Consider the following 22,030-nt stretch of genomic DNA (forward strand, 5'->3'; position numbering starts at 1 on the left):
AAAAAAAAAAAAAAAAAAAAAAAAAAAAAAAAAAAAAAAAGGAAATCAGTCAAAACGGAATTAGCCTACCCTTCTTTCCATCCATAAAATATGAGATCGAACTTGAGATATGATATTAGATCCTTGTGGAGTTCCTGGTTCAACTAGGACCTACACCACATTACATAGTTAAAATTAGCATAGCAAGAAAGATTTTAGCATTTATATTCTTTTTTCCCTTTATCTTTAGACAATAAATTGATTATGAACTAAATACCAGAATATCTCCCGTAAGATCCCAAAGCTGGCGGACAACAGTGATTCTGTCTTTCAGGGATGGTATTTCACCTAGCACATATGACTGCACCCAGAATAAATTTCAATGTCATTTTCCACAAAGCAGCTCAACAAAACGTCAAAATAAAACTGACTGAATCTGAAATTTGATTTTGATGAGAGAACAGACTATACTTGAATTCAAGCAATTCTGTAAAACCATAGAAGGATACTAAAGATTTTACTTACAGCAATTACAAGATCATGTTGTCTATTAGACTTCTTAATACTCTGACTTAATGCCTGGAGACTGCTGTAGCTATGAATAAGTGGCAAATTTTTTAGACCTGCAATATTTGTTTTCACTATAAGTGATCAAGCTTAGATCCCTTATGAGCGGGAAAGAAAGATAGAGATCATACACACACACACAAACTGTAATTGCGTGAGTTATATTAAATAAATAAATCTTAAGTGTATGAGAAGTAGAAGTTAACCCAGACAACTGCAGACAGAGTCACAGAGTACTCAATTTAGATTTAACAAGACATCAGCTAGAACACATGTAAACTTGATTTTCCAGCTGATTGTTAGTTCACCATATTAAGTTTCTTAGAAGAAGATAGGTTCACTTGAAACATTTACAAATTAGGTTGTTAGATAGTCTAAAATTTTCTTCACACATGATGAGAAACAGGCACATGAGGTAACATCTTTTTATCTGCTTCTTCAAATGTAAGTATACTAAGTGTGTGTGAGAATGAGAAGTTTTCCCAGACAATTGCAGACAGAATACTCGATTCAGATTTAACAAGTCATCAGCTAGAACACAGGTAAACTTGATTTGCCAGCTGATTGTTTTCACTATATTAAGTTTCTGCTATGAGTTTGATGTTTGGCTTCGGGTCACAGGTCTGGCTAATGGAAGAAGAAGATGTTGATCTCCCTATGGTGTAAGAAGCGAGGAACAAAAAGACAGAGGCTGGAGGAAGAGAAACCTCCCTTTGATTTTATTCAAATTCCAACTTCCTTCAGATTTTGTTATACTTCCCCCATATAAAGGGATTACAATTTGTATTTCATAAGGAAACATAGATTATTGCTAATAATATGAAATTCTCAAATATGCCTAACTGAAGTAAATAGAACAATGGCCAATAAAATAGGAAATCAGATAGCTAAATTGATTCCAAACCAATTAGAGCAAATTGGGGCAGTTGGATGATCATCATTTGCGGCTGGAATCTTGCGTCAGCTTATGGTGTATCTTCGACCCGGGAATGGATCAGTTTCTCAGTGAAGATAGGTTCACTTGAAACATTCACAAGTTAGGTTTTTAGATAGTCAAATTTTCTTCACAAATGATGAGAAACCGGCACATGAGGTGGTTAGCAGCATCCTAACATTTTTTATAACTGCTCCTTCAGATGTAAGAGGTATACTCAACCCCAAGCCTAGGCGCAATAACAGACATGTAGCAAACCCTTAAGATGTTACCAAGGGCACGGATAAAAAGACTAGTTCAGGTACCATGGCGTTTTGTATTGGAGAAGTGGGGTGTAAGCCTCAAATATACCCCAAAAAAGATTAAAATATTAGTTCAGGTACCATGGCGTTTTGTATTGGAGAAGTGGGTGTAAGCCTCAAATATACCCCAGAAAAGATTAAAATATGTGACATTATATATATAGGGGGGCAAGATCTAGTGAGGCAACTGCTTCCCGTGCGGTCGTGTGGCTTTGCACCACTATGTATGCACAAAATGCACCACCACATGTTCAAAAATGCACTAGGGTTTAGTGCATTTTTTCAGCACCACTCAATTTGTAAAATGCACCATACCTTGGTGCATTTCTGAACACATGGTGGTACATTTGTGCATACATAGTGGTGCAAAGCCGCACGTAAAGCAGTGGCCACATATGAACCAACTTCTATATATATATATATATATATATAATGTAATTATTAATTATCAAGTTTATAATTAATATTTAGGAAAGTTGTAGAGTTTTAGACTTCTCTCTTAATTTCCAGAGATTCAAGAAAGTATGTAATTAATCTCCCTATCTCTTAGTTTTATGACGTAGCTTAGACTTTGTCCCCTCACTCAAGGAAAAAAAAAATATACTCACTTTCCTTCAAGTTTGCGTTGCCTACTTGCCTAGGATGAAGGCATGAAGTTGCCAAAGCCATTATGGAGAAGGTGAGTATCTGGCTCATCTCTTCTAATTCTAACCAAACCAGGCTTTTTGAGGCATTTACTAGACCAACACATTTTAGACATACATACAAAGGGCGCACACATTGGTGCTACTAGTTTCTGCCTCAGGCTGTGGCGTGCCTCAAAAATGCCTTTTTAAACCATGACCAACGGTCTTTGTTAGTTACACCCTAATTCCCTAAAACACAAAGGAGAAAAGCAATCAAACCAAACACTCAAGAATGGGTCTTCACACGTTATAGGAAAAAAGGGAGAGAGATTAGTTTCTTAAGTCAAAACTGAAAAGAATCTAAATATTTATTCAATACCAAAAGATCTTTAAATAAATAATAATAATAATAATAATAATAATAAGAGTTTATGATATTTATAGGCAGAGTCACCCAAGTCCTACCCTAACTCGGAAAAACTATATCAACTAATTAGTTAACAAAACAATTTAAAATATAAAGGGTGTGCACAACTAGAATCTTCACGCCCGATTTTGACCATGATAAATTCCAAATCTCCGAAAACTCAAAACATTGAGGATTCTCTTCAACCTCAATTTGACTTTGTATAATAGAGATATGGCCAAAATACCAAAACATGTGCAAACTTTCTAACATTACGGCCAAACTAGGCAAGTAGGTCTAAACTTCTCCAATTAAGCAAGTGACATCCAATTCAAGGCTTTTGGTCTCCTGACCCTGTTTAGACAGATTCCTTCAATTAATTCTTCTTCCTTCAAACCCAAATGTACATAATTAACTAACACAAGTGATCCTTCACTGGGCTTGCTACTTGCTAGGCTTGTCTTCCACTTAGGCCAAGTCTTTGGGCTCTTTTTTAATACTGTAGTTCTTTACCCAAGATAAATCCATCTTGCTAATAACAAATACTTGATCCAACTTGATCTATCATGCACCTCATCACCATACTCACTAAAAATTAATTCCATGTGCCTAGGATTAACATGTATATCTTCTAAATAAATAACTAACTTATAAACAACTTGGCAACAAACAACTAGCCTCATAAAAGCAAGTCCAAAGTATTAACATCTTGCACAAGTACACTGTACACCTAACATACCATGCTAGTAGCCTCTAGTCAACCAACCCAACATCACATGCCATGTATGCAGAAGGCTTTTCTTATTTGAGCAGTTGTTGAATAACAGTGAAAACACTATGAGCAAATAATTGGGGCATACAAAAGTATTTCTTAATTCTTATGGAGTACATCACAACAAATGAACCTTGGAAGAACATTCATCAAAAGGATATAATTTTGCCTTGCAAGATAATCAAAATCTTTTTATTGCAAATTGGAAAACTAACAAATCTTTCTGCTCAAAGCACCAAAGCACCAAAGCTTTTATGTTAAGTGTTGAGTAAATCAAAGAGGCAGGAGAAACAAACAACAGTTGCAACTATCAAACAAAGTTTGCAAGTATACTGCATCTATAGAAGTTATTATAACCATCTTTTGCATAAGAAATACATGTATGCATGGCTGCATAGAAAGATAATATTTTACTTTACTCAATTATTGAAAGAATCAGGAAAGAGAACATCAAATCAGTCCATGTGAGCTGATCACTTATTTGGAGCATAATCATCAAGCCTAAGATCAGTGTCCCTAGGAGTGTCAACTCTTCTGCATCAAATAAACAAACCAGCATAACACAAATATTACCTCTTGTAAGGCCCTGCCCTGCCCGTTGCATAGACTGTGATGGCTCTACCAAATTAACCTTCTGCAAGGACCTTGGCCACACTTCTCTCATTGCCCTGAAAAAGCAACCAATTCAATAGCATTCCCAAGCTAAAATGTTAAGAAATAGAAATAACATCAACAATCAAACTATTATAACAAAAATCAATTATCTTCTCACCAGAATGCAGAACCAGTCCCTGCACCAAAATCCAAAACCTTAGCCGGAGAAAAATCAGGTACTCTTCTCCTAACCTAGAAAATGATAGCAAGTTCACAAAATCACTTCCATAACAATTTGCTCGAGACTGTAAGCTGGCATCCAATCTCACATCAAAATGCATTGATTAACAACTTCTTATTATATTTCCAAGAAATGTTAGAACTACTTTACCTCACTGAGGACCCTATACAAAGCAGAGTAAACAGCAGGCATACGAGAAGCCACATACGCTATAGCCTCATCCTCTTGATACCTGAGGCCAATATCACCATATGCACTCTGGATCTTCCATCTCTTGGAGCATCCCACGGACTTTAGAGGATCTTCCACAATCTCTTTTGACGTAGTAGTTGGGAGCAGCAGATTCACCTCCTTTATGTGGCTGAATGACTCGGATAACCTCAACACGTTTCTCTTCATATGCGGGTCCTCTTGTTCTGCGACAATAACGAATTCCAATACTCAAGCTAACACACACAGACATGCGTTTAAATAGATAGCTAAAGGAGAGAGTTGTGTGTTTTTTTTACCTTGGATGTATTTTTTGATAGCTCGACGAAGCCTGAGAGGAACTACGCGGCAGGCTTCAGATTGCTTTGCTGCTGCACGGAGAGCTTCAGCAGTGAACTTAGGAACTGTTTCTGATAGTCTTGACGCCATTTTCTGGGTGGTATGAACGCACCGGAATGTAGGGGTGAGCAAATGGTCGGTCGATCAGTTACATAACCTACCAAAAAACCCAAAAACCTATTAATATTTTTTTACTATCATAACCGACCGAAATCGACCAATGTAAGTGCTATAAGCCAAAAACCCCAGCGGTTATGTCAGTTACCAAAAAACCGAAAGAATAACAAATAATTCCACAATTAATAATTAAAAATTCTAATTTGCACTACTACGTAATTCCAATTTCCAAATCCAAAAGAAATACTACGTAGTAGACAAAATGTTTTAAACCCAGTGTCCAGTACATTAATATGTTTTGAATTGAATGATGATAGAAACATTGTCCAGTACCCAGGATTAGAAACAATGTAGAACTGTCATGAATTTAAACATACATAGTTTTAAGATTAATTATGTTTAAACAATGCTAAAAATACAGAAAATGGAGTAAAACTAGTAGTAGCAAGCTAGCAGCAGTCAGCAGAAGCAGAAATAGTAGTAAAGTCAAAAAATTAAACTAAACATGAACAGAGAGTCAGAGACTTCATTGTTAAAGACAAATAATTAAACAAACCAAATATATTAAAATTTACCTTAATTCCTTGAAGACGACTGGACGAAGAAACGGAGGAGTTGGCGAGTTGCGGTGGCTGAGTCGCTGACTGGGCAGTGTCGCGAGGGCGGAGGGGCGGAGGGGCGGAGGGCGTGAGGCGGTAGAGATGAGGAATGGGCTATTGTCGGAGACGAGTGACCCGATAAACCGAGAAGCGGAGAAGGGTAGGGCTATTGTCTTTTGAGTTTTATTGGGCTATTTCATATTTGGATTGGGCTAAATATTAATTTGTTATGGGCTATTGCCAGACTAGCAGCAGCATTGTTGTTTTGGGCTATATATATATATAAAATAAAAAACATAATAAGTGTTAATGAAGATTACACTCTTCATCTGTTTTTTGCGTGAAGTTTTTTACACGTTATGCTATAAAAGTTGTATTTGACAATATTTTGCACAAACATATACCTACCGTTATAACTTTCATTATCTTTTCCACTATTGTTACCATGCACGTGCATCCACCATATATTTTTCGTATCTTTTCAATAATAATAATATATACACATTATGGCCCTGTTTGGTAAATAATTAGCATATCAACCAATTTGGTCTATTTGACCATTGTTATTTGTTTGACTTGGTTAAAAAATTAATATAAGTGTTTGGTTAATAAGTTTTTTGTAACTCCAAAATACTAAATTTCAGAAGGCTACTCAAAGCAACATTTTCAATTAGCCTTTTGAGAAAAAAAATTATACCAAACAGCTATCAGCTAACAGCTAATTTACCAAACATTTTTCTACAATCAGCTAATATTATCAATTAATTATACCTTCTAACCCAATTAGCTAACAACATCAGCTAATAATCATTTACCAAACAGGGCCTTAATTTGTTTATTTTTTATTATTGATATAAAAATAATATAAATTATTTTTATTATGAAAACATTTACTTTATTTTAAATTATTATATTAAATTATGTCATATAAGGCACAGTACAACGCCACAAAATATGTCAAATTATAATTATTATGTTAAATTAACAATATTGATCAGAGGGTACACTTTTAATAATGGACTTAGAGTCAGAAACTCTCTCTGAGGCTGGCTCGCCGGCGGCGACTTCTCGGTCGCCGGAGGACGAAGACTTGCTACAGCGCAGCACGAAGAAGACGAAACGACCAAGAAGTGAGACGACGAAACCAGGCGCAGGAACTTCCGACGATATTGTTCAAGAAACTCAGTTCTTGGCCGGTCTGAAATCCCCAGATTCCGCTCAGTGGCGGACACCGGTTGAGACACCAAATACGGCCTGGGGCCGCAAAGAAGTTCCAGACACCTTTGACAAGGAAGTAGTGTCAGAGGATGAAGATATGAATGATGGCAGATCAAATCCGAAGTGTCCAGTAATCCATGTGACCAGGGAGGAGAAGGAAAGGTTGCGGCGGCCATGGCGGCGCACCCTCATCATTAAGGTCCTAGGTAGGAAGGTTAGTTACTCCTACTTACTCAATCGACTGTAGAAAATGTGGAAAACAGAGTCCAGCTTCGATTTGATAGCCCTAGATCAGGACTATTTCTTGGCTAAATTTGAAACCCTTCGGGATTATGAGTTTGCGAAGTATGAAGGTCCATGGATTATTTTGGGGCACTACTTAACAGTTCAAGAATGGATGCCCAATTTCATCCCTAGAAAGAACAGATTAGAAAAATTATTAGTCTGGATAAGATTCCCTGCCCTCCCCATAGAATACTTTGAAGATGAATTTCTTAGAAAGATTGGTAAAGAGGTGGGGCGTCCTGTGAAAGTCGACTACACTACGAGTTTAGTATCCAAGGGCAAGTTTGCCAGAATCTGCATCGAACTTGATATGACTAAACCGCTACTTTCAAAGTTCACAATAGCAGGGGAAGTAATGCCTATTGAGTATGAAGGATTACAAATGGTCTGCTTCAAATGCGGGATCTATGGGCACAAACAAGGGTACTGCGAGGCAGAAGGAAACATTGGGGCGGAGAACGAAACCACGCAACCCCCAGCGAATGATCAACCAACTGAACAGAGGACAAATGGAGTCCAACATGGGGCTCAACGCAAGAAGGCTCCAGTTCAAGATTACAAGGAAGACTATGGGACGTGGATGTTAGTCACAAGAAAGGACAGAAGGGGTCAAAGGATGGAAAACCACAATCCAGGTTCTCAAAATAGGGACCGCAATCGAAATCAATCCAACTACACGAACCCAGCTGGGCTGGCAACCAACTCTCGGTATGTTGTTCTTGAGCAGATGAATGATACTGAAACTGAATACGCACAAGGGAATAATATTCCAGCGGCACCGTTTAATTCTACGCCCAAGAACCTGCCCAGAATCCGAACTTCTCCGCAAACACAGCAGACACAAAGGGTGACGAATCAGGAACGAACTCCACAACCGCAAAACCTTAGACAACCCCAACCAAGTGGACGAGGAGCCCATGGTAACAGAGGGGGTAGGGGCGGTGCACCAAGACGGGCGGCAGCAGAGTCTGAACATACTGTTGTCAGGGGGTCAAGATTGGGTAAACAGATCACAAGTACGGTGGTTCATAATCAGTGCGATATTCCCAAATCCTCATACAGAACTGATATGGACTACGAACTTTTGGGAGACCCTCCTGATGTACCAAGAGGGTCTTCATCACGACCAAATGACGTGGACGCTACCATGAGCGATGAGACTGGCGTAGGCCAGGTTGCTTCTGATCAGTAAGCTTTTTTGTGCCTTGGTGCACTGTTGTGTTGCGGTGTGTTTTTTGCCTTTTTGTTTGTTTTTATGATTATGCTAGTTTGGAATTGTCAGGGTGCAGTGTCTAGGACTTTTAGACGCACCCTCAAACAATATTGTAGGGACTTTTCTCCCAACATTATATGCCTTTTAGAACCTAAAACATCAGGTAACCAAGCGAACAACATCTGCTTTGGCCTGGGGTTCGATGAATGGGTTCGCATCGAAGCAGTGGGCTTCTCGGGTGGTATTTGGGTTCTATGGAATCTGCCTCTCAAGGTAGTTGTCATGAACACACACCCACAGTTTATTAACTTGCAGGTTGAAGAACAAAACGTAACCCCATGGGCACTAACGGTAGTGTATGGCAATCCAAATATGGCTCTGCGTAGAGATCTATTTGCTAACCTCTCTTTTCAGGACCTCAACCCCCTTATCTCAGTGGCTGGTGTGTGGGGATTTCAACTCCGTGGTCAGCATAAATGAGACAAGCAATAGGAATCATTTCAATTCTGCAAGATGTTCAGATTTTAGAAGTTGGATCTTTTGTGAAAGCTTGGTGGACTTGGGCTATACTGGTGCGAAGTTCACATGGATGAGGGGGATTAATTCAAGCACATTTAAAGGAGCACGCCTAGATCGAGCCTTATGCAATACACAATGGAGAATCAATTACCCGGAAGCTATTGTGAATCATCTGCCAATGGCCAACTCAGATCACTCACCACTTGTGATTACAACGAATCCTTGGAGCAAAGCCGGCGGCCCTGCGAGATTCAGATTCAATATGGCATGGTCAATGCATAAGGATTTTTTGAACTGTATTCGGAATGCATGGATCCCAGACAGAGAGCTGGAAGTGAATAAAACGTCTGTGGCCAAAGCACTAACAGCATGGAACACCAACACATTTGGAAACGTTTTCCAAAGGAAAAAACAATTACTGGCCAGGATAAGGGGAATACATAAAAGCCTCTCCCAACGAGCTACCACTAATCTCATAAAACTCGAAAGGAGACTGAGGAATCAACTCGATGATGCACTACTTCAAGAAGAAATAATCTGGTATCAGCGTTCAAGGGAGGAGTGGTTGAGGTCAGGTGACAACAACACACGATATTACCACACGGCTACAGCGGTGAACAAGAATAGAACCAAAGTGGAAAGACTAAAAACGGACAATGGAGTTTGGCTGTCAGATAGAAACCTACTACTCGATCACATTCAAGAACACTTTACTGCATTATTTTCAGAAGTTCATATCAGAAGTCCCAATATATTAGCTCATGGCCAGTACCCCACTCTAACTGCTCAGGATTAGCAAGAAGTGAACAACCCTTTTAAGCCAGAGGAAATAAAGCAAGCATTATTTGAAATGGATCCATGCAAAGCCCCAGGCCCAGATGGATTTACAGCAGGTTTCTATCAGAAAGCATGGGATGTAGTTGGAAAAGACCTAACCGACTTTGCTTTGAATTTTTTTAACACAGGTATACTGCCCCCAAAAACCAACGATACTATCATATCACTAATACTAAAGGTTGCAAATCCAGAATCGGTTAAACAATTACGCCCAATTGGCCTCTGCAACGTTGTATACATGTTAGTGACCAAGACAATGGCATCCCGGCTAAGGGGGATTTCAAAGAAGCTAGTAGGTCCTCACCAAACAAGTTTTGTGCCGGGCAGGCAAATTGCAGACAACATTATAGTACTCCAGGAGGTCCTCAACTCAATGAGAACTAGGAAAGCGAAAGTGGGATGGATGATTATGAAAATTGATCTGGAGAAGGCATATGACAAGCTGGCCTGGAGCTTCATCGAGGAGTCACTATCCGAGATAGGCTTCAACACAGTCTGGAGAAGAAATATTATGGAGTGCATAACAACCTCAAGATTAGCGATCAATTGGGAAGGACAGCTCTCAGAATGGTTCAACCCAAGGAGGGGAATTAGACAGGGAGACCCATTATCACCCTTACTCTTTGTTTTATGTATAGAAAGATTTAGTCACTTGATTTTAGACTCTGTTAATACTGGTAGGTGGAAAGGAATCAAAATATCCAGACATGGACCGCAACTAACACATTTATTGTTTGCAGATGACATGATGCTATTTGGTGAAGCAACATTGGAACAAGCTGAGGAGATGAAGAAATGTTTTGGAGTATTTTGTGAGCAGTCAGGTCAAAAAGTTAATACTCAGAAATCTGCTCTTTACTTCTCTAACAAAACTCAAGAGGAGCTGCAACAGAGCATTGTCGACTTAACAGGGATTCCCAAAGTGGGAGATCTTGGAAGATACTTAGGTGTCCCTTCAGTACATGGAAGGTTGAAAAAAGAATCGTTTGCCAGTCTCATTGAGAAGATGCACCAGAGGCTAGCAGGGTGGAGGTCGAAAACCCTCTCCTTGGCCGGGAGGTTAGTCCTCGCCCAGTCAGTCCTGTCAGCTATACCCTACTATCTGATGCAGACCACAGCGCTGCCAGCAGGAGTGATCAGCGAAATGGAACAGCTAATAAGGAATTTTTTATGGGGAAGCTCTCCTAATGCAAGGAAATGTCATCTAGTTAATTGGGATACAATCACCAAAAGCAAATCTGAGGGTGGACTAGGACTGCGCAAATTAGATAAGATGAACGAGGCATTCCTAGCAAAACTCGGGTGGCGACTCATGCAAAACGAAGACAGCCTATGGACTCAGGTTCTGAAAGCGAAATACGCAATCACCTCTTTGGATTGCACGACATGGAGACCAAAGGCTAACATGTCCTTTGTCTGGAAGGGGATCCTAAAAGCAACAACTACACTACAAAGAGGCTGTGCGAAATTAGTCAAAAATGGGCAAAGCACTATGTTTTGGACTGATAGATGGCTTGGCCAGCGTCCCCTCATATACCATGCTACCTCCACAATTACTCTAGTAGACCGATACAGAGTAGTAAATTCTTACTGGAGTAAAGATCACGGATGGAATTGGGAAGAGCTGCAGGACGTCCTCCTAGAAGCATCACGGAACGAACTAGCGGCCACCATAATCATCGATGATGCCGAAGCACAGGACTCAATTGTTTGGAGACATGGGACATCCGAAGTGTTTTCTGTAAGCTCAGCTTATGACTTGGCATCGAACTACTCCACCACGTTTGAGGCAGCAAAGTGGAACGCGGTATGGAAGTTGAAGGTTCCAAAGAGAATCAAAATCTTCATATGGCTGGCCCGTCATGAGAGAATAATGACAAATAGTTTGAGGGCAAGGAGGGGAATGACAGAGAACACCATTTGCTGGCTTTGCAGAGATGAAGTGGAAGACACTGATCACGTTTTGCGCAAGTGCCCGGCTGCTGATACAGTATGGTCCAAATTACTACCTACATTTTACTGGCAGACAAAGAATCTACCATTTAAGGATTGGTTAGACAGAGGAATAGCCAATAAAGGCAACCAACTCAGGCCAGAGAACGAAAATATCCTATTTGCAGTGGCTATTTGGTGGATTTGGAAGTGGAGAAACGATGTAATTTTCAACAACTCCAATCAACCACTCAGATCAAAGTTAGAATGGATCAAAGCTCAGACAGAGGAGATATATACTGCCCTTTTGAAAACCAAAAGCCAGAGGTATACCCTACATTCTTACAGATGGGAAGAGTTGAGGTGGTCAAAACCAGTTGAAGGATCGACCAAGCTCAATTTCGATGGCTCAGTAGAAGTTGCAACGGGCAAAGCAGCCTATGGAGGAGTGATAAGAGATCATAAAGGGATGTGGCTGGGAGGCTTCACATATGCTATTGGTATTTGTTCCCCATTGCAAGCAGAAGCGTGGGCTTTGCTCAAGAGCATTCAGTTGGCCAACTTTTTGGGTTATAGGAGAGCTATTTTTGAAGGTGATTCTCACGAACTGGCTAGTATGTTCAATGAAGGTTCAGCCTCTATAGGGGCTGTATGCAACATCATCAAAGCATGCAGACAGGAACTGACTAAGCTCCAAGAATGGGAAATCAACGTTATTCCACGCGAAATCAATACTCTAGCCGATTACCTGGCTAAGAAGGCAAGAGAGTGTCCAAGGGGTTTTACACACCTAAGTGAACCTCCTAACGAGATTCTGGATATTCTAGAACTAGACAATGCAGGTTTCCCATGTTGGAGACTGATGATTAGTAATAACTAAGGAATATGTACATATGGGTTTCCCCCTTCTACGTTGAAATAAAAAAACAATATTGATATACACCACAGTACATACGCTATAGATGAATACATACGTATGCAACGCCTTATACGCCCAAACATAATTGAGAGTGAGAAAGTTTTTGTTGAAAAAGTGACTCCAAAAAGGTAGTAAGAATACTACTTTCTTTTCTCATAGGGGGTGTTTGGTTATTGGCTTATCAGCTAAAAATTAGCTGATTTGACCATTTTCAGCTGTTTGACTTAGTCAATCAGCTGAAATAAGTGTTTGGCTAATGGCTTTTTGGTTCGGCTGATTCATTCCAATAAGCTGATTTTTGAAAAGCTAAGGGGTTGTTTACTTCATTTTTCTATTTTTCGTTTTCCAGTTTTATCTCTCCATTTTTCCAATTTTCCATTTCCATTTCTCCAATTTTCTGATTTCATATACAAATTTCATAATACGGATCATAATACGGAATAGTAGTAGTAGTAGTAGTAGTAGTAGTAGTAGTATAATAATTTCATTTTACAAATTTAATTTTTAAATAAAAAATTCAAATGTACAAAAGGTAACAAAAGTCGATAAAAACATATTACTAAATAAATTATAAATATTTCAATCATTTTAGTAAATAATTTGAGTACATAATAATAATAATTATTATTATTATTATTAGTAATTAAAGAAAAATGCTAATAATAATAATAATAATATAATTAAAAAAATGCTAATAATAATAATAACAAAAATAATAATAATAATAATAATAATAATAATAAAATCAATAACAAAACAATAATAATGTTGTTCATAGGGGCTTGTGGCGTTGTGCGCAACCGGAGGGGAAGGCGCAAAAGGGAAACATCAAGCATATTGCTCTTGGTTGGAATCGATGCTGAGATCTCTAGGTTAATATACTATTCCCGCACATTATCCCATTCCTCCATTTGGAGACATTGGGGGTATGTTTACTAATAGGAAATTTTCCTGATTTTCTAAAAATTTTGGGAATTTGAGAAATAAAAAGGTGAAAACACGCTTACCTATTTTTGTTTTCATTTTGAAAATTTGAGAAATAGTCTCTATTTAATGAGAAAAGTGGAACAGCCTTTTTTTGAATACTACTAACTCTATTACAATGCAGTATCTGTTCATAACTACTTTCACAAGAGTCAATATTGCCTCCACTGAGGCTCAAACCCACCACCTCCCGTATAAAGGGAAGGGTTTGATGCCACTGGACCACAAGGTCCTTGGCGAAAGTGGAACAGCCTTAAAAGATGTTTCCTGATTTTAAAACTCGCTTCAACAGTGCGTAACAGTGAAAGTTGGATGAGGTCATTTATTCGATTCCTACTGCAACACGTTTTCCTTAAGAAAGATGGAGAAAGGAGATGGAAATAGAATTTGGAAGAACAAATTTAGTAAACATACTTTTCATTTTTCATTTTTCTACCTCTCCAATTTTCTATTTTTCTAAAAAAATTTCTATTTTTCCACTTTACTAAACAACCCCTAAGTGATGCAGCGTTTTTAGATAGCTGGTTGCAATTAATTTCTAAAAGACAACTTTACCCGTCAATCTTCTTCTTTTCTCCCATTCTCTCCCTCTCACTTGCAGGTTGCAGCCATGGACAACACTCAAGAACACACATCTAAAATTTCAAATTAAAAGTAAATAATAAATGGAAAAAACTATCAACTTATTACAAAAATCTTCATCCTCAAAATTCAGAACACACAACAAATACAAAAACTATATTTTTTAATTTACAAATAAAAAAAACAATGAAAAAAACTAACCCAAATCAATCATCTCCATCCTTGCTACCATTGATTCTCGCCCTTCTTTTTCCCCATTGCTTGTTGCCTTCGATTCTCGCTTATTCTTTTCTGATTTTCTCCATTGCTTCTAGCTATTTCTTCACGTCTGATTTGGGGGCTGGGGGCTGGGGGCAGAGGGTTTAGGGATTTGATTTGGGATATACTACTAAGTACTAACAATGAGCCAAAGGCCTTGTGGTCAAGCGGCATGAAGTGATTCTCCCAAGTGGGAGGTCATGGGTTCGAGCCTCAGTGTGGGCAATGTTGACTTTGTTGGGCTTCAGTAGGTTGAGAAAGTATATGGACAGATACTACATGTAACAGGGTCAATAGTATTCCAAAAAAAAAAAAGTACTAACAATGAAAAATACTACTAACCTAAGTCAAGAATCAAATTAACCCAACAAGGAAATCATCTCCATCCTCAAACTCAAAACACACAACAAATCTAAATTTTTTAATTCACAAATTAAAAGAAAAAAAACCAACAACAATGGAAATGACTACCAATCTAAGTCAAGAAATGAGTTTACATACAGTTTCCATCTCCAATCGCGGGTTCTTCATCTTTGATTTCTTCGTTTTCTTCTGCCACTCGCCTTCTTTGCGTTCAACAATGCAGAGGAAATCAGGGAAAATGGGTAGGGATTACATATTTGGAGGTGGGTTGGAAAATGGGCTGTGGTTTTTAACTTTTAAGTGTGTGAACTTAGTGGGATTATTAATTAATTAATTTATAATAATAATAATAATAATAATAATAATAATAATAATAATAATAAAGGTTGGTGCTTAGGCATTTAATAATAATAATAATAATAATAATAATAATTTTTACACTAAATCATTTTTCCTTTTAAATATTTAAAATTATTTTCAATAATAGTGAAATAAATAAATAAAAAAAACAATACACTTATGTAAATAAAAATAATACACTTAGAAATACAAATCAAATTTTAGAATCATTTATCAAAATTAAGATCTCATACCTCCTAATATATTTAAAACTTAAAATAACATAATACACTCATGCCCTTAAAAGTCATTTTACATATAATCAGCTAATAGTAAACAGTCAATTTACCAAACACATTTTTACAACCAGCTAATACTATCAATTGGTCAAACTAGTTAACCCAATCAGCTAACTCGATCAGCTATCAGCTACCAGCTACTAGCCATTTGCCAAACACCCACATAATTAGTTTGTTGTAACTGCATTTACCGCCTTATTTCTTCTCTTCGACCGTCTCCTTTATAAACGTTGTGTACATGTAGGCTCTAATCAATCAAATATTTTTTCCATTCTCATCTCATCACATACACTATGTTTTCTCCCCAAGGTGAGTAAAAATCAAAATAAAAATACTTCTAACTCTCCACAGGAAATATCTGAATCAAAGGATAGAAGATTGAAGAAGGATAAAAGGAAAGCTTTGATAAGTGACCCTCTTGAGACAAGTGGGTCTGAGGAATCTTCAAGTGATGAAAGTGATAGCTCAATGGAGGATACTGCACTGCTGTGTCTTCTAAGCATGACCAGTGAATCAGATTTCCAGGAAAAATGCCTAATGGCGCATGAAGTAGAAGAAGACGAGGTAACATCTAAATCCTTTGATTATGCAAATTCATCTTTTTCTAGAAAATCTATATTTCAATTAATGAAAGACTGTCAACTTGTTATGGACACTCATTCTCAACTCAAAGAGCGCAATGATTCTCTGATTCTTGAAAAAGATAAAATAAATGAGAAATTGCAAGATGCTTTACTTGAGATGAGAAACTTGAAAATTGAAAATATTCGCCTTCAAGAAGAGTGTAAAGCTAGAGAAATTAGAGAACATAATCTTAGGGAGACAATATCATCATTTACACATTCATCCAAAATAATGGATAAAATGGTAAATATGCAAAAACCCTCAGGAGATAAAGCCGGACTGGGCTATGATCCTACATGTTCTAAAATTTCTGAAAAATTGACTAATTCTACTACTTCTTTAATTAATAAAGCTCAAGTAGTAAAATTTGTCAAAAGTCAAGATAGCACTATGAGACAAGGAATTGGTTATCAAACTAATGCTAGAATAAACACTGCAAGGCCAAAGCTTCAAAGCAATAATTTTTCGCCAATGCAGAAATTTAAAAAGCATGAGTTTGGTTCTCGTAAGAGATTTACCAATGAGTCAAGTGCGCAAAGACCTCATAGGAAACAATTCCCAATGATGAGGTTTGGTAGGGATTATCCTACTGAAGAGGACTGACATGATGAAATCAAACCATGGACAAAAACCAAGTTCAACACATTTCATTTTATTAAACAAATGAATGTTGGACAAGTGCCAGCCCACAAAAAGAATGTCCAAATTCCTTATAATTATAATACTGTCAATGGTTACAAATCACCCAATCTTGGATTAATGAGATCTAGGTGGATTTGGATGCCTAAAATCACTAACAAGGAAGGACCCAAACAAATCTGGGTACCTAAAAATACTTAATTTTGTTGCTGGACATTTGGTACTTTGATAGCGGATGTTCTCGACATATGACTGGCAATAAAGCTAGTCTAGTAGAGTTCAGAAATATCGAAGGACCAAAAGTCATATTTGGTGGAAATGATCATGGAATAACAAAGGGAATCGGAACTGTTATCAAGAATGGCTTAAGAATTGAAAATGTATCATACGTAGAAGGACTAAAGTTCAATCTCCTTAGCACTAGTCAATTCTGCGACAAAGGATATCTTGTAGAGTTCTTCAAAGACAAATGCCGAGTTAAAGAAGAACCCACAAAGAAAACTATGCTCACCGGAAGGAGAAAGAAAAATATGTATGTGGTTGATTGGAGCACAACGAAGGACTCGGTATGTTTAATGGCGAACAACTCTAGCACTACGAGTTGGGAATGGCACAGGAAATTAAATCATTTAAACTTCAAGTCTATTAACAAGCTTGCAAAATGTAAGTTAGTTGAAGGTTTACCCAACATTATATACAAGAAAGATCAAATCTGTGATGCGTGTCAGAAAGGAAAGCAAATCAAGTCTTCTTTCAAATCTAAGACACAAGAATCTACATCAAGACCTCTTAGCCTACTACATATGGATCTTTTTGGTCCAGTAGACCTGGTAAGTATAAGTGGTAAGAAATACACTCTTGTTGTTGTTGATGATTTTTCCAGGTACACTTGGACGATATTTATCAATAAGAAGAATGAAGTGGAACAAAAATTGCCAGAACTCTTGAAACAACTTCAAAATGAAAAGGATGCAAAAATCTCCAAAATCCGAACAGATAGAGGTACAGAATTCGTGAATGGCGTGATCCAGGCCTACTGCAGTGCACAAGGGATTTTGCATCAACTATCTGCTGCAAGGACGCCACAACAAAATGGTGTAGCCCGAAAGAAGAAATAGAACACTTAAAGAAGCTGCACGAGTCATGTTGTAGAAGAATCAATTCATGTTGTATTTGATGAATCACCAAAAACCCAAAAACCCAAAAACCAAATACTTCAAATATGGGTAAGAACGTCCATAATGATTTAAGTGTTACTAATGATTCTTCTGAAGATGATGTTTTACAGGGGTTAAATGATCTATAATTAAATTCCCCTGAAATTGGAGGGCGGTACATAAATCACTCAGCAGGTGATGAGGTTGAGGCTGACCTTAGAAATGAGATTGGAACCAACTTTGCAAACCAAAACCCATCTTCCTCAACCCCACTTGTAAATGACTTTACACTGTCATCCTCTCCCCATAACAACATTCAACCAGATTTGAGATGGCTCAAAGATCACCCTCAAGATCTTATTATTGGAAACTTGTACGATGGCGTGAAAACAAGATCCTCTACAAGAGATACTCTGTTTGCATGCTTTCTATCTCAAATGGAACAAAAAGAAATTGATGAAGCTCTAAATGATCCAAGCTGGATTGAGGCTATGCAAGAAGAATTGAATCAATTCAAAAGAAATGATGTTTGGGAGCTTGTCCCAAGACCAAAAAATCACAATGTTATTGGAACTAAATGGGTCTTAAGGAACAAAGCAAACGAAGACGGCATCATTGTTAGGAATAAAGCAAGGCTAGTCGCAAAGGGATATTCTCAAGAAGAAGGAATAGATTTTGATGAGACTTTTGCCCCAGTTGCAAGACTTGAAGTGATTTGAATTTTCCTAGCCTACGCTGCATACAAGAATTTCACGGTTTATCAAATGGACGTGAAAAGTGCATTCCTTAATGGCTTACTTGAAGATGAAGTATATGTTGAACAACCACCCGGATTTGAGGTACAAGGTGAAGTTGGCAAGGTCTATAAACTAAAGAAGGCATTATATGGGTTAAAACAAGCACCTAGAGCTTGGTATGATACCCTATCAATGTTCTTAATTAGTTGTGGTTTTACCAAAGGCCTTGTTGACAAAACCTTATTTAGAATTCAAGAAAATAATCATATTTTATTAGTACAAATTTATGTTGATGATATTATTTTTGGAAGTACTAATGCAAATTTATGTGAGAAATTTTCTAAGCTTATGCAAAACAGATTCGAAATGAGCATGATGGGTGAGTTAAATTACTTTCTTGGACTGCAAGTCAAACAATCGAAAGAAGGTATATTCATTAATCAAGCCAAATACACAAGAGATCTTATCAAGAAATTTGGCTTAGAAGGAAAAAGTTCAGTCAAAATTCCAATGAGCACATCTCTCAAACTGGACAAGGATGAAGAAGGCAAAGATGTTGATCAAACGAAGTATCGAGGAATGATTGGATCTTTGCTATACCTCACTGCAAGTAGACCCGACATATCTTATTCAGTAGGTGTATGTGTGAGATTCCAATCACAGCCCAAAGAGAGTCATTTTCTTGCGACCAAGAAAATTATTCGTTACCTTAAAAACACTATCAACGTTGGACTATGGTATCCAAAATAAGGTAACTTTGAACTTACAGGATTTTCAGATGCAGATTTTGCAGGTTGCAAAATTGATGAAAAAAGTACCTCAGGGACGTGCCAGTTCTTAGGGGGAAGGTTAATTTCTTGGTTTAGTAAGAAACAAAACTCCATTGCGACAAGCACAGCTGAAGCAGAATATATCGCAACAGGGAGTTGTTGTGCACAAATTTTATGGATGAACAACAGTTAAAGGATTATGGAATTAATTGCGATGATGTTAGTATTTTTTGTGACAATACTAGTGCAATCGCGATTACCCAAAATCCTGTACTTCATTCACGAATCAAGAACATTAATGTGAGACACCATTTCATCCAGGATCACATCGAAAAGAAAGATCTAAAGATTGAGTACATACCCACAGAAAATCAAATTGCGGACATCCTTACAAAGCCTTTATGCGAATCAAGATTCATCACTCTAAGGCATGAAATGGGCATGATTGAATTGAGCTAAGTATCTAAATCTTAATCTCTAATTATAGCTCAAGTATATGATTTTATTTGTATGTGACGTTGCATAAATTTATATGTTATATAAATGTGTTTGGTGATTAATTCTTGTCGCATTTCATGATTGGATATTTTTTTGTATGCTCGTAGTCCATACGGTTGTTTGTTTAAAGTTTGATTTCTTGTACCAAATCATTTTCTTTTCCAACTGTCTTGAGTAGTGTTTGCTCAATATATTCTAGATTATGAAATCTGCTACTGCTAAGTACATAGGTTATGAAGTTTGCCAAAAATCCTTTGCAAATTTTTTTTTTATCACTGTGTGTTCACTACATGCACAACTGCCAAACTTGCTTAGTGCTTATTTTGTAGTTGTTAACTATATTTCGTGTAAACTTGTATTTATTTGTCACTAATATTTTTGGGAGGAGGAACATCCTCATCTAGCCAAGCAAGTACTTCTTGTATTTCTTCTGTTGCCAATTCAGGAATATCAGGAAATATAGGAGCTTGTGATGAACTCCCAAGAGTAGTGGAAAGAAAAGCTTCCGGTGCTAACTCAGTAATATCAGGAATTATAGGAGTTTGTGATGAACTTGCAAGAGTAGTAGAAGGAAAAGCTGCTGGATCTATATACCTTCTCTTTCTGGAGCTATTCCTGTCACATTTGTCTCTAAGCCTCATTGTTGCTTCAGCCAAGTCTAAATTTGGATTTTGAAGTATCGCATCCCTCTCATCCTCTAGCCCTTTAATTGTCCTTTGCAGTTTAACTTGATCCTTGATTTCACCAAATTCCTATATCACACATTGTTAAACCCCCTTCGAAAATGTTAAGTTGAAAGAGATATAGGAATATCGAAATTACCTGAACTTTTGCCAATAATCTGTCCAGACTCACAAGTTTTCGATAAGGCCAGTAGGAAATCCCCACTTCCCTACACTTTTTCTTAAAAACTTCACGCCCAACCTGCAATTCCTCTACAGCTTGTTCAGAAGGCAGATAAAAATATTTAGAAGATTTTTCAAAAGTTAGTGTGGTAGTATCACAAAATGTTCTTCTAGTTCTCTTTCTCCCACGAAATACTCTTGCAGTGGTATTATCTTCCTCCACTACTACAGCAGTACCTTGATCAACAACCACAACATCTGTACCCATAGCACCTGGTGAAGCAATTATCTCATTCGACTTTGGTGGAGGATTCTCAAAATTTTCGACAACAGTAAGATTTATACTTTGTGCACTATCTCTTAACGGTGATACGATAATGTCATCCCAAAAGGAAGAGTTATCCGAAGATGAGGGATGTGTCGTATTTGCCATTTCTTTTATGTAAGCTATAAAATCAAGCAGATTGATGGAAAGACGAATGGTGATTTTATAGCAAAGAAGATCGTGTGAAAATTGTTCAAACCAATTGAGGGTTTCAAGGAATTGAAGGTCGTACTGTCGAAAGATATTAGTTATCGCCTCTTACTGTTCTCGTCGATTGCGATTTTCAATCATTTTTATCACAAGGGAATAGTGATCTATCGGGGCTATGCCTTGTTGTGAAATGGTTAGGTTGATCCTATTACTAGGGTCTCGTACCCTATTTTGTGGAATACTCAATTTTTGCTATACTTGTGGCACAAGCAAGCAAATGCACCATGGCGCAAATGATTCAAGAGCAAGGATTTCATTCCTATCCAGCGTTTCTTTGATGATGACAAAAAGGGGGAAAAGAATGACAGTCATTTGGTGCAAAAGAAGTCTCAAAAGGATCGCAAAGAGGTAAATATTTGGTATATATGTTCCTTATTTATTCTGGGCATATAAATAGGGGGAAGGAGTTATTTAGCACAAGTTCCTTATTTTATTTATTTTCTTTGGTACGAAGAATTGTTTTTGATTTAGTTTGTAAAAATGCATGATTGAGAAATTTTTCAAAATGAATTAAACTAGTCTCAATAATGCATGTAGGAATTTTATTGTATGAAAAAAATTCTTCTAGGACAAAAATCATTTGTTAAACTCATCTATGGCTAGTCGAAATAAAATGAAAATTTTTGAAGTTTATATTTTTCAAAGACTAAGCCAAATGACGAGTATAGGTTTTGGCATCATAAAAAATGGGAAATTGTTAGGAATATTTGTAATTAGATTTTGATGAACCAAAAATGTATTTTAGTTTGAAAAATTAGAAAGCCAAAAATTTCGTAAGCTATGTACCTAGA

At 37.4% G+C, this 22,030-nt stretch overlaps 2 protein-coding genes across 4 annotated transcripts in view; both read right to left on the reverse strand.

Moving 5' to 3' along the window:
- LOC116000376 (rsm22-cox11 tandem protein 2, mitochondrial) overlaps positions 1 to 5,816 on the reverse strand; it is a 9,001-nt gene extending 3,185 nt beyond the window's left edge. For 2 of the 3 annotated variants that reach the window (XM_031240452.1, XM_031240450.1), the window contains exons 1-8: positions 5,663 to 5,816; positions 4,931 to 5,127; positions 4,572 to 4,837; positions 4,359 to 4,432; positions 4,160 to 4,254; positions 505 to 602; positions 257 to 340; positions 70 to 150 (exon numbers count right to left, since the gene is read on the reverse strand). In XM_031240452.1, coding sequence (XP_031096312.1) covers positions 70 to 150; positions 257 to 340; positions 505 to 602; positions 4,160 to 4,254; positions 4,359 to 4,432; positions 4,572 to 4,837; positions 4,931 to 5,060 — 828 coding nt within the window. In that variant the 5' untranslated portion in view covers positions 5,061 to 5,127; positions 5,663 to 5,816. Of the gene's footprint in view, positions 1 to 69; positions 151 to 256; positions 341 to 504; positions 603 to 4,159; positions 4,255 to 4,358; positions 4,433 to 4,571; positions 4,838 to 4,930; positions 5,140 to 5,662 lie in introns of all 3 variants that reach the window. The other variant, XM_031240451.1, reaches the window with a different exon arrangement.
- A 14,402-nt stretch (positions 5,817 to 20,218) lies between these two features.
- Positions 20,219 to 21,137, reverse strand: LOC115999500 (protein RKD1-like). The gene is made up of 2 exons (XM_031239348.1): positions 20,682 to 21,137; positions 20,219 to 20,611 (listed from the first exon to the last, which is right to left on the reverse strand). Exons 1-2 carry the CDS (start codon positions 21,135 to 21,137, stop codon positions 20,219 to 20,221), a joined length of 849 nt encoding a protein of 282 aa, XP_031095208.1.
- Between the last annotated feature and the right edge of the window lie 893 nt (positions 21,138 to 22,030).

The sequence above is a fragment of the Ipomoea triloba genome, chromosome 12, assembly GCF_003576645.1.
Source record: "Ipomoea triloba cultivar NCNSP0323 chromosome 12, ASM357664v1".
NCBI lineage: Eukaryota > Viridiplantae > Streptophyta > Magnoliopsida > Solanales > Convolvulaceae > Ipomoea > Ipomoea triloba.